The sequence below is a fragment of the Dipodomys merriami genome, unplaced genomic scaffold (genome assembly GCF_024711535.1).
Source record: "Dipodomys merriami isolate MVZ:Mamm:240054 unplaced genomic scaffold, mDipMer1.0.p SCAF_4, whole genome shotgun sequence".
Classification (NCBI taxonomy): Eukaryota; Metazoa; Chordata; class Mammalia; order Rodentia; family Heteromyidae; genus Dipodomys; species Dipodomys merriami.
The window spans coordinates 5768835-5780936 of NW_027205603.1; the positions used below are offsets into that span (position 1 = coordinate 5768835).

At 47.4% G+C, this 12102-nt stretch overlaps 1 protein-coding gene and 1 long non-coding RNA gene across 4 annotated transcripts in view; one reads left to right on the forward strand and one right to left on the reverse strand.

Annotated features, from left to right (window-relative positions):
- The window catches only part of Nmt2 (N-myristoyltransferase 2), a 39252-nt gene extending 35450 nt beyond the window's left edge, over nucleotides 1-3802 (reverse strand). For 2 of the 3 annotated variants that reach the window (XM_069990420.1, XM_069990422.1), the window contains exon 1: nucleotides 3617-3802. In XM_069990420.1, the coding sequence (XP_069846521.1) occupies nucleotides 3617-3726 (110 nt within the window). In that variant the 5' untranslated portion in view covers nucleotides 3727-3802. The remainder of the gene's footprint in view (nucleotides 1-3616) is intronic. The other variant, XM_069990421.1, reaches the window with a different exon arrangement.
- Nucleotides 3426-11483, forward strand: LOC138805602 (uncharacterized). Its single transcript, XR_011365597.1, has 4 exons — nucleotides 3426-3622; nucleotides 6372-6523; nucleotides 10025-10108; nucleotides 10882-11483. It is a non-coding gene; the product is annotated as an uncharacterized lncRNA (long non-coding RNA).
- Nucleotides 11484-12102: the final 619 nt, after the last annotated feature.

Genomic DNA, 12102 nt, shown 5'->3' on the forward strand with positions numbered 1-12102 from the left:
AAAACAAAATTGTTTTAAATGTTTTAGCCCTCAAATACTAAAACTATACCCTATCTACCCAAGGACTAAGTCATTTACATATTCATGTTTTATTTTTATTTCCTACCTATTCTTGGCAGCCTTTTCACTTAGTGACTACTGTTAGGACAGCATACTACTGCTTTTAATTAAACATAACACATCTCATTTCATTCATACTTTGCTATGATCCATAAAACACTTTTTAGTCCAGAAAGTAAATTCTATGAAAAGAACACACAGTAATTTTTAGACTTTGGTGAAAAACGAAGATTTCACTTGGTGTTTCCTTTTTTTTTCCTCTTGTGCTGGTTTCTGGGAATTGAAGTGAGGGTCTGGATGTTGTCCTTTAATTCTGCACTCAAGCCTGGTGTTCTACCACACTTTCACTTCTGGCTCTTTATGGTGATTAACTGGAGACCAGAGTCTCATGGATTTTTATACCAGGACTGGCTCTGAACCTTTTTGTGTGTGTGTGGGTTGTGGGGCTTGAACTCTGGGCCCGGGCCCTGCACTCTTCAGCTCAAGGTGAGCATTCTACCACTTGAGTCACAGCACCACTTCCCGTTTGCTAGTGGTTTTACTGGAGGTAAGAGTCTCACGGACTTTTCTAGCCGGGCTGGCTTTGAACCGTGATCCTCAGATCTCAACCTTTTGAGTAGCTAGGATTACAGATGTGAGTCACTAGTGCCTGGCTTGAACCTCAGTCTTTTGATGTCAGTAGCTAGTACTATGGGTATAAGCTATTGGTGCCTGGCTGGTTATTTTCCTTTTAATTGAGGCTGTGGTTTCTGCTCAATATTAGCTGAGACAACTCCTAAATGCATACCGTGAATGATGGGTAAGCTAATTCCCTCAGACCACAAGGGTGCTGTTGAGGGAATTACTGTTGGATGTTCTAAGCACTGACTTCCAGCCTCAGGTGGACTTAGATCATGATAGTTAATCCATGAAAGGTAAACCTTTCACCTACTCATTCCTCAAAAGACTCACTATTTGTTGTTTATTTAAACTGATTAAGAATAAAGAGGCCAGGGGCTGGGAATGTGGCTTAGTGGTAAGTGTGCTTTAGCATTCATGAAGCCCTTAGTTCTATTCCTCAGTACCACTCAAACAGAAAAGGCCAGCAGTGAGTGGTGCTGTGGCTCAAATGGTAGAGTGCTAGCTTTGAGCAAAAGAAGCTCAGGGACAGTGCCAAAGCCCTGAGTTCAAGACTCAGGACTTGCAAAAAAAAAAAAAAAAGAAGAAGAAGAGACCAAACTGTAGAAAAGAGTCCTCCAAGCTTTAACATTTAAAAACTTGAGCACCCTAATGAAAACATGGCTATTGAACAAAACCAATACCTGAACCAAAGAAAGCACAGCAGACTCCCCTAAACCTGGCACACTGTCTAGATGCAAATTTTTAAAACATAGTCCAACAAGAGCAGCAACTTTTGAGTTTTACTAATCTCCTTACATTTAGTAGACTACAGTAAATCTATTATATTAATCCTTTCCCCTTAGAAGCTCTTATCACATTACCTGCTCTTGGTTAAACTATTTCTGAAGTCCACTGGGCATCTGTTAAGGTTTTTCTTTAATTCCTAAGTTTTAATTAACTGTGCTATCATATAATTAATGGGCTGGCTGCAAAACTGGAAACCTCGAAAGAGAGTCCCAAGATGCCTATGGATTCTGTTCTGGAAGCTTCCTTCATATAGTCTGTTGCAAGGTGTCAAGGGACATCTTGTCCCAGATCAATGGGAACACGGGCCAGAAATTCTTCCTGCAATGGACATTATTGACTGTGTAAGTAAAGAAGCCCTAATCAGTCTGGCACTATTGGCTCATGCCTGTAATCCAAGCTACTCAGGAGTCTGAGATCAGAAGGATCCTGTTTGAAGCCAGTTGGGGAGACAAATCCATGAGAAAAGTCCAGACGACTCTCTCCAAAATAACCAGAAGGAAAAGGTGGGCTGGAGATGTAACTCATGTGGTAAATCATCAGTTTAGAGAGTAAGGCCCTGAGTCCCACCCAGAATATGGATCAGAGATCAATAAGCAGAAAGGGGGGTAAGGAGAAATCCAGGAAGATAATAGGCAGGTCCTGGAGTTATCTAGGTAATTCATTAGACTGTATCAGGACATATTTCTGGCAACAGAGCTATTGTTTCAGAAACATATTTGTATTTAGCTACCATGGGCAAGTTTCTATTGTTGCATAAACAGATCCCAGGCTCAGATTTCTGTGCGATTGCCTTTCCTCTCAAAAAAAATTCTATACTTGAATAATATTTAATATTCAATACTTGCAGCTGCTATGTTAGTGTTCCCTGCAAAAAAAATTTTTTTCTAAAAGAGCGCCTTGCCAAGGGAGATTTATGTAGTCAGCTTTTCCTTTCCTTGATCTGCTACTTAATATTTAATAACACATTAAAGGTTAATAAAGGTGGCTTTCTTAAATAAATCTTACAGTAGATGTTAAAAGGAACACAAATACTTCACACGCTTGCAATGGGAGAATCTCTCCAAGCGCTGAATAAATAAGCCATCTGTGACTCAGGCTTGCCTATCTTGTTTTTTAGGCTGACCCATTTCTCCAGTCACCATGGCTCACAAAAATCTCACTTCTAAGGGACAGCAATAACTGATCTGAGCCGCAGTGCACAGTCTGAATCCAACAGGGTAAAAGGGTGAGGAGGCAGACTAGCACCAATAAAAGGACATAGATCTTTATTCCCTAAAATTATAAAAGGGGGTGGGGGGGGGTGAGGAAGAGAACTTCAATACCAGCCTTAACCAGAAGCACTCTTTTCCAACCCAGCACAAATCCAGGAGAGAAAGCCAAGGATTCAGAAACGGGTCGAGCGTTCGCACACCTGGCGGTGCCTTGGGGGGGGGGGGGGGGAGAGATCCAACCCACCAGGGCAGGTTCGCAGGCTAGGGATGGATGACGTCGGGTTCACCGGAGCTCGGGCCCGGGCGGGCGGCCAGGGCTGCTGCGGATCGATCCGCCCTTCGGACCCAGCTCAGGGGGGTGGCACCGCGGAGTCCCCTAGGCGCGCACCTGGGGACCCGGACCCCCCCTACCCCCACGGCTGGGCGCCCCCGGCCCGTCCAGACAGGCAGAACTTTGTGAGCACTTTCCCGCCGGGGGCGCGTGTCAGCTCCACGCCCCTCGGTGGGTGGCGGGCTGGGGGAGGGGAGAGGGAAAGGGGGGGAAAGGAGGAGGAGGAGCGGCGCCCCACGCCGCTACAAAGGGAAGGGCGTCGCGCCCCTCCCCAGTGCCCACCGACGGGCACGCGTCGGCCCGGGCCGCGGGCGGCAGCCGCCGAGCCCGGCAGGCCGGGAGGGGGATGGGAGGGGGCGCGCGGCAGGTGACAGCCGCGTCGCCAACGCCCGGCGCGGAGTCCCAGGCTCCCCACCCGGCCCGGGCCGCGCCGACACCGCGCGTCCTCCCGCCACCGCTCCCACCTGGCCCTCACCAGGGTCTGGAGCTAGGGGCGAAGCCACCAGGAAGCCGGCGCGGCCGCGAAGCCCCCGCGCGCCGGAGCCCCGCGCGGTGCGCGGTCTCCACCCTTCCGCGCCCGGGGACGCCCGGCAGCGCCGACTCCTACCCTTTGGTAAGCTCGGCTTCCTCTTCATTGTCCCCGTCTATCCCGCACGTGTCCTGGTCGTCCAGCTCCAGGCTCTGCTGGCTGGCCGCAGACTCGCTGTCCTCCGCCATCGCGGCGGCGGCGGCGCCGGTTGGGGAGGCGGCGCTCGGAGCGGCGGGCGCGGCGCGGCGCGGCGCGGCGGCGGGGCGGGCACCGGGGAAGCTCCCTCTAGTGCCGCGTGCGGCCCGGAGCCCAGTCCGGAGACTGCGGCCGCGGCCGCCACGCCCACCCCGTGGGTCACGCCACGCCCACCAGCCTGGCGCGCCTATCCTCGTCGGCCCCGCCCCTCCGTCGCCTCAATATACATGACCACGCCCCCAAACCGCGCCCGTCCGCGGGCCGGGCCAGAGGGGCGGGGATTGTGTTTCTTTCCCGGGGAGGTGGGGGGGGGAGGGGGAGGGCTGGTGCTCTTAGTGGGGGTATTCCCAGTGGTTCTGGCAGGTTCTGCACCCTGAAACCTGCGCGGCTCCTCCGCCCCGATCTGTGAATCGCAAAAGGCCACCGCGTACAGACTCATCCTGCTGTGCGTTGGCATTTTGAGAACGTAGGCCAACCGATTTTACATGTCCACGTGTTCTGGAGTGTTCTCGACTTTCTGCAAGGATCTGTAATCCGGAGGAGGCGTGCTAAAGCCACTGAGTTCCGGAAGCTCTCCCGCCCCCTCGCACACGTGCGCGATTATAAATCCCCTTTGGTGCATCCTGGCTACTGCATCACCAAGCCAAAGTCAATGCCAAAGTCATACCTGAGGATCTCTAATCTTCCAGTCAACCTCACAGCCCTGAACTCTGGACAGGAAAATCCTCCGGCTGACTGATTGGGCTGGACAGGGGCGGCTGACACCAGAACCAACACCTTGAGGAAAATGGGGACGTCCAAGCTGGGGGATTGGACATTTTCAGGGACACCCTTCTACCTTCCCCAGAGAGAAGGTCACAATCTACACCTCCAAGCAAAGTGTAGGTGGAGACTGGATTGAAATCCTCTGTCCCATCACAGAAGAGGGAAAGGAAGCCCACCACAGGCTTGCCAAATAAAAGGTAGGCGAAGCTTGGGCTCTATTGGTGCTGTTTTGGTCCATATACAGGAGCCCTTTGTTTTCTCTAGGTGGAAAAATACAACAGATGTCCTTCTGACCACTGGAAGTCAATGGTGGTCTTACAAAAGCAGCAATCTGCCGGGCGCCCGTGCTCACACCTGTAATCCTAGCTACTCAGGAGATTGAGATCTGAGGATCTTGGTTCAAAGCCAGCCTGGATAAGAAAGTCCATGAGACTCTTATCTCCAGTAAACCACCAGCAAGCCGGAAATGGCGCAGTGGCTCAAAGTGGCTGAGCACTAGTCTTGGGCAATAGAGTTCAGGGAGAGTGCCCAGGCCAAGAAGAAGAAGAAGAAAGAAAAAGAAGAGGAGGAGGAGGAAGAAATGTTGAGCCACAGGTTGTGAGCTCTAGCCCCAGTTCTGGCCAAAAAAAAAAAAAAAAAAAAGCACAAGCAAACAACAAACAAACAAAAGATGGATAACTCGAACCTGCTTGGTTAACCTAAAGGAACCCGACCCGGGAGTTTGCCTCTCAGATCAGCCACTATCACCAATTAGAAGGATTCTCACAAACACCTACAAAGATATAGGGCAAAGGAAGCTCAACAGACATGTATTTATTTGAATTTTTGAGAACCATTGGCTAAGAACTATTTTTTTAAAGACTAAGAAAACAAATAATCCTGGAGAAATAAAATGAGGGCATTAAAAACTAGTTAAACATCAGAAAACAATGACAAACAGGCAACATCTGCTCCCCAGAAGGGAAACAAGTTAGCCAGACATTTGCAGTTTGTGCCCGACTGAGTTGAAGTCTTAGAGAATACAAAAGCCCCCACCCTGGGGGATTCCTAAATCCTATTGTCATGTCAAGAAACTCACTGTGCTCCTAAAAAGTTTTCCTTCTTTCTCTGGCTTAAGCCCAGGGTTTGGACAACCAGAGCCAAGGGACATTGTCTGGACTATCCAATCCAAAGACTATTTGGAGGAAACAGTTCTATACAATGATTTCTGGGCGCCAGGGAATTGTCAGAATCATCCTCTATTATAGATGTCTCTTTTGTTTAAAGGATAACTTTTTTGGGGGGGTGAAGAGTGGGGTACTGATGAGTAGCAGTTAGCCAACGCAAAGTCAGCATAAAATCTCATTAAACTTCCCAATGTACAGATGACTGGATCTGAGGATGGAAATAATGCTGAGGTTCTTATCATAAAGATAACCCACTTCTTGGCACGGTAGCTCAAGTGGTAGAGCGCTAGACTTGTGCTAAAGAGTTGAGGGAGCCCGGGCCCAGAGTTCAAGCCCCATGACCGACAAAAGAGAGGGGCGGGGGGAGAGCGCGATAACCCACTTCTGACTATTGGAAATGGATTTGTAACAGGTTTGTTCTGTGTGTGTATGTGTGTGTGTAGGTGCTGGGGCTCGAACTCAGGACCTGGGTAATGTTAGAATTAGTACCAAGTATGCAGGTTTTGGGGGTTTGTTGTTTGGTGGGGGGTTTTTTGTTTTTTGTTTTTGTCAGTCATGGGGCTTGAACTCAGGGCCTGGGCAATGTCCCTCAGCTTTTCTGCTCAAGGTTACCACTCTACCACTTCAGCCATAGCTCCAATTCTGGTTTGGGTTTGGTTTTGGTTTTAATTTTTGGTGTTTTTTTGTTTTTGTTTTTGTTTTTGTAGTTAATTGGGGATATGAGTCTCAAGAACCTTCCTGTGAGTCTGTTCTTCTCTGTCCAAGATTACAGCTTCCAGTAAGGAAAGAAGAAGGAGAAAGCAAGCAGTCAAAGAAGAACAGAGGCTCAGATAAAAAAAAGATAGGAGGTACTTAGAAGGTACTTAAGCTGCTTTTGTTGAAAAGCACCATAGAAAAAATTAAGTAAAAGCAGGAGAAAGCTTGGCATCCCAGACTCCTTTTGTATCTATTTTTGTCTAAACCAGTTCGCCTCACAGTCACCTTGGAATCCAGAAGGACAGGATATTTCCAAGGAGGGAAGAAGGAAACTTCCCCAAAGAAAAGGAATCTAAGAACCTGGTGCTGGTGACTCTTGCCTGTAGTCCTAGCTACTCAAGTTCTTCAGAGAAGCCTACGTCAGGAAAGTCTTTGAGACTTTTATCTCCAATTAACCACCAGAAAATTGGAAGTGGTGCTGTGGCCAAAAAAAAAAAAGATGTGGTAGTGCACTAGCCTAGCTTTGAGCAAAGAGCTCAGAGACAGTGGTTCAAGCCCCAGCCACACCCCCACCTACCTCTCCCCCCCCCCAAAAAATGTAAGAACTCCAGACACTACCCTCCAGGCAAAAATGACTTGTTTATCCTGACCAGGAAGCTGTTAGTCAGTAATGACAGAAATGACAACTGAACTTCTCCCAAACCAAGCAGTGGAATAATAGTCAACCCAAACACACCCGTACATGGGACTGTTTAATTATGTATTCTTCTTATTGTCAATTGAAGTCTAAAATTCACCGGGCAATGGTGGCTCATGTCTCTAATCCTAGCTATTCAGGAGGCAGAGATTTGAGGATCACAGTTCAAAGGGAGTCCTGGCAGCTCTTATTACTAATGAACCACTAAAAAGCTGCAAGTGGAGCTGTGGCTCAAGTGGTAGAGTGCTAGCCTTGAACAAGAAAAAAAAAAAAGCAAAAAAAAAAAAATCTGAAAGACAGAAGACAGAATACAGACCCTGAATTTAAGTCCTAGGACCAGCCCCTCCCTCACAAACATTCCACTTATTTTTTATCCATCCACCCATGTCTGGTCAAGGTATAGACATATTGCATTGGATAGACGAATCAGATCCTCTGGCCCCGAAGCCCTTCTGGAACTCGGAAGCTTATTAGTAGTTTTCTCTACCCCAGGGACAATGAGCAGGCTGACTGTCCCTTCGATCTACAACTGGGATGCTGCAGCTCTGCTAAGATAGAGTTTCCTCAGACCTGGATGATTTGGCCTCTTTTTTCTTCTAGCTACTCAAGAGGCTGAGATCTGAGGATCGCGGTTCAAAGCCAGCCCAGGCAGGAACATCCGTGAGACTCTTTTTTATTTTTATTTTTTTTTTTGGGGGGGGTCCGGTCGTGGGGCCTGAACTCTGGGCCTGGGCGCTATCCCTCAGCTCTTCAGCTCAAGGCTAGCACTCTACCACTTGAGACACAGCACCACTTCTGGCTTTTTTCTTTTTGCTTATGTGGTGCTGAGGAATCGAACCGAGGGCTTCAAGCATGCAAGGCAAGCTCTCTACCACTGAGCCACCTTCCCAGCCTCCATGAGACTCGTCCGGTCATGGGGCCTGAACTCTGGGCCTGGGCGCTGTCCCTCAGCTCTTCAGCTCAAGGCTAGTGCTCTACCACCTGAGCCACAGCACCATTCCCGGCTTTTTTTTGCTTATGTGGTGCTGAGGAATAGAACCCAGAGCCTCATGCATGCAAGGCAAGCGCTCTACCACTGAGCCACCTTCCCAGCCCATCTGTGAGACTCTTATCTCCAATAAACCACTAGAAAACCAGAAGTGGTACTGTGGCTCAAGTGGTAGAGCGCTCTCCTTGAGCTGAAAAGTGCAGAGACAGCGCCCAAGCCCAGAATTCAAGCCCCACGATGGACCAAAAAAAAAAAAAAAAAAAAGACCTTTGCAGAATAAAAAAAGAAACAAATGAAGAATTCAAGTGTTGATCCTCAACTGTCCACCTGGATAAGTCCATAATAAATCTTTCCTGGAAAAGTGTAATCAATCTGGTGAGTTGTAGGTTGTAGTGGTGTTGGACATTACTGTGGGTTGTACATGCACCACCAGGGGAGCTGGAGTAGATAGAGCAGCAGGGCCAGGCCCCAGTGGCTCATGACTGTAATCCTAGCTACTCAGGAGAATGAGATCTGAGGATCTCTTTTCAAAACCAGCCAGGGCAGGAAAGTCAGCGAGACTCTTATCTTCAGTAAACCACCAGAAAACCAGAAGTGACGCTGTGGCTCAAGTGGTAGAGCACTAGCCTTGAGCTGAAGAGCTGAAGGACAGTGCCTAGGCCCAGAGTTCAAGTCCAATGACAAGACAAAAAAAAAATGCACCAGACTGCAGGTTGGGAAGGTCTAGGGCCCGTTCAAGGCTCATTCCCTCATAGGTGTGTGACCTGTGCAAGTCCCTACATCTTGGAAAATGGGCTGATAATTTTCTGTGATGTAGTGTGGCTGTCCAGCCGACAGCAGAAGCAACACTAAAGTTCTCTAGATGTTATTGTGGGCTACAATCTCTAGATGCTACTGAGGGTGACAGAGATGTACTATCATTTCTGCAGAGGCATTGTAATAAGCAGAGAAGAGCTTCTACTTGAGTGAACATAACATATGAGTGTCTGTTGGTTTCTGTTTCATTGGAGACCAGACAGTAAGTTGATCTTACTTTGTGGGACAGATATGACTTCATACCTTGGCTTGTGTGAGTTTTCTGGGGAGGAGGGAGCTGAGTCCTGAGATAGATTTTTAAGTTACAGGAAGTGTTCTAGGATTTGGAGTAGAGAGTAGGCACCTCTGAGGGCTGGAGTTGTCAGAGAAAGAAAGAAGCTAAAGGTCTTTTTGCATAATTGTCTGGGAAAGTATCTGTAAATGGAACTCGAGAGGTGATATAATCAGGGGTAATTTGATAAAGAGTCTGGAAATCAACTGTGAATAAGTGGAACCCACTACAGAAGTACTCACCAATTATGCTGTCAGAGATGCAGGTGTAAGACATACATTTGAAGTAGTGTTTCTAGACCATTTGGAAGAAAGGAAGCCTAGCGGCAAAACTGCAGTCAATGTGGTTTATCTCGGATGAGAAATGACCAAACCATTCCAGAGACTATCGTACAGGGGAAAAGAGGAAAGAGAAAGGAAGGAGAAAATAAAAGAGGAGGAAACAACAGGGGTAGAGGTGGAGGGGAACATAGAGAAGGGAGACGAGGAAAAGAGAGATGGGAACTAAGGATTTCAGAGCTGCAGTCGCCACGAGGAAGGGAAGATTGTTCTGAAGTTGGAAAGTGAAGAGAGGGGAAATGGGAAGGCAAGAGAAGGCAAGGGAAGCAAGGGAGCCTAAGAGGGACTAAGAGTTTCTGTTGCTTTAGTGGACAAGAGGAAGGGAAGATTATTCAGAAGTAGTAAGCAGAGTGCAGAACAATGGGTAATCAGATGATCTAGGGGGAAAATGTGTCAGATGCTCAGAAGTAGTTACTGAGCTTTCTGCTAAATAGAATGAAGCATGATTGTGGTTTAAATTAATTCATAGCATGCCAGCCTTTGAATTTTTCATGTTTACGTATACTTTGCCTGTCAAATTGATTTTTTTTCTTCTTTTTACAAACATCCTACAGAATTCAAGAGGATCATGTTCTAGACAGGCACTGTTTATGGTGACCAAGTATTTAGGGGCCAGCAGAGAGGAAGAGAAAACAAAGGTACCTTCCAAATATATCAACTACGGACTCATAGTTTCTTATATAGTATTCCATCTCAACCTGTCCAACAGCTCTGTGGTATAGGTATTATTGCTTTCCCATTTTCCCTTGTAGGCAACAAGAGATTCCAGTACTAATGCTGGTGGCTCAAGCCTACAATGCTAGTTACGCAAGAGGCTGAGATCTGAGGATTGCCATGTGAAGCTAGCCTGAGGAGGAAAGTTATGAGACCTTATCTCCAACTATCAAAAAAAAAAAAAAAAAGGCTTAAGTACAGCCTTGGTAGAGTACTAGCCTCAAGTAAAAATGGCTGAGGGACACTCCCAAGCCTTGAGTTCAAGTTCCAGTGCACACAGGTATGCATGGATGCATGCATGTGTGTACACACACACACACACACACACACACACACACACACACGAAGAGCTTGGGAGATAATACACAATAATCAGTCCTAGCAGGGCTGTGGTGTAGCTGTCTGTTTACTTATTAAGACAGGAATTGATAGGCACTATTGGCCACCTCTCTGCTCTTTAGCACCTATTTTCCCAAGTCTGCATTGTTAGGCATCCCTTCTACCCCACCTACCCTTCCTTATCTTGCAGTTAGAGATGGGTTAATGACTTGTCTTTGAGCTCTAAAGAGATGCCTCTGAGGGACTTTGGGGAAATCATTTATTTGTTGATTAATTTATTTTAGTACTGGTTGCTGGTGCTTAAACTTAGAGCCTTAAGTCTTGGGTCTCTTAGCTTTTTTTTTTTTTTTTGCTCAAGGCTAGTATTCTACTATTTGAACTACACCTCTACTTCCTGGAATTTTTGGTGATTGATTGGAGTCTCACGACTGTACTGCCCAGGATGGCTCTGAATTGTGAACCTCAGATCTCAACCTCCTGAGTAGCTAGCATTATAGGTGTGAGCCACCAGTGGTCTGGAAGAATGCTATCTTTAATGATGCCACCAAGCCATTGAGCCTGAAGACCATTCCCATGCTTCTTGCTATGTGGGAGAAGAAATCAACTAGTATTTTAGGCCCCATGTATGTCCTGTTGCTTGCAGCTGCAGGAAGGGCAAACTGGCCTCCATCTGGATTTTCACCATCCCCTTTGGAGGGAAACCACCCCGCCACAGGGTCCTGCAGGAAGACTGAGACAGGCTGTCTCTTAGCTGGCAGCACCATCAAGTGGCCTTAAAGGAAAGCAGCAACCCAAGGAGGGTTTGATGACCTTGTCAAAGTATCTCTCTTGGGAATTTGAACTTGAGCCCCAAGGAAATGGTTTGTTCATTTAAGAGGAGGAGGGAGGAGGAGGGAGAGGAGGGAGGAAGTAGGGGGGGTCTTAGAGAAAATCGGAGCCAGACAGAGCAATACGCCCATGAATAGCCATCTGTAACTCCCCCTGTCCAAGGAATGCTGGGTAAAACAGTGATTGGGGATCACCGTGTGGCTCCGTTGTCATTGTTTAGTATGCACCTGGCATCTGTTGGCTGTAGCTGCTGTCTGAATTCTGTTTCGTGATCCGTTGCTCACAGTTATGTTCTCCATTTCTGGGGAGATTGGCTGAGGCTGGAAGGACTCAGGAGCACAGGATGAATTCGTACCATGTAGCCAGGATTGTGGGTATTCTGCCTTTTCTTTTTTCTTTTCTTGTCTGTACTAAGGCTTGAAACTCTTAAACAAGAGCCTCTTCCCACTCATTAGGCTTTTCCCCCTCAAGGCTAGTTAGTGTACTAGCTACAGCACCACTTCCGAACTTTTGTTGGCTAATTGGAGATAAGAGTTTCAAGGACTTTTCTCAACCCAGGCTGCCTTCCAACAAACCAGTATCTTCAGATTTCAGCCTGTGGAGTAGCTAAGATTATAGGCGTGCATCGCCAGCTGCTGGCAAAATGCAGTATTTTGAAGAAAGAATAACACAAAGGCTTTTATGTTCCATTACACACATCTCCTTAGCAAAACTATGGAAAGCCACACCCACTCAGGGAAATAGCTAGTGC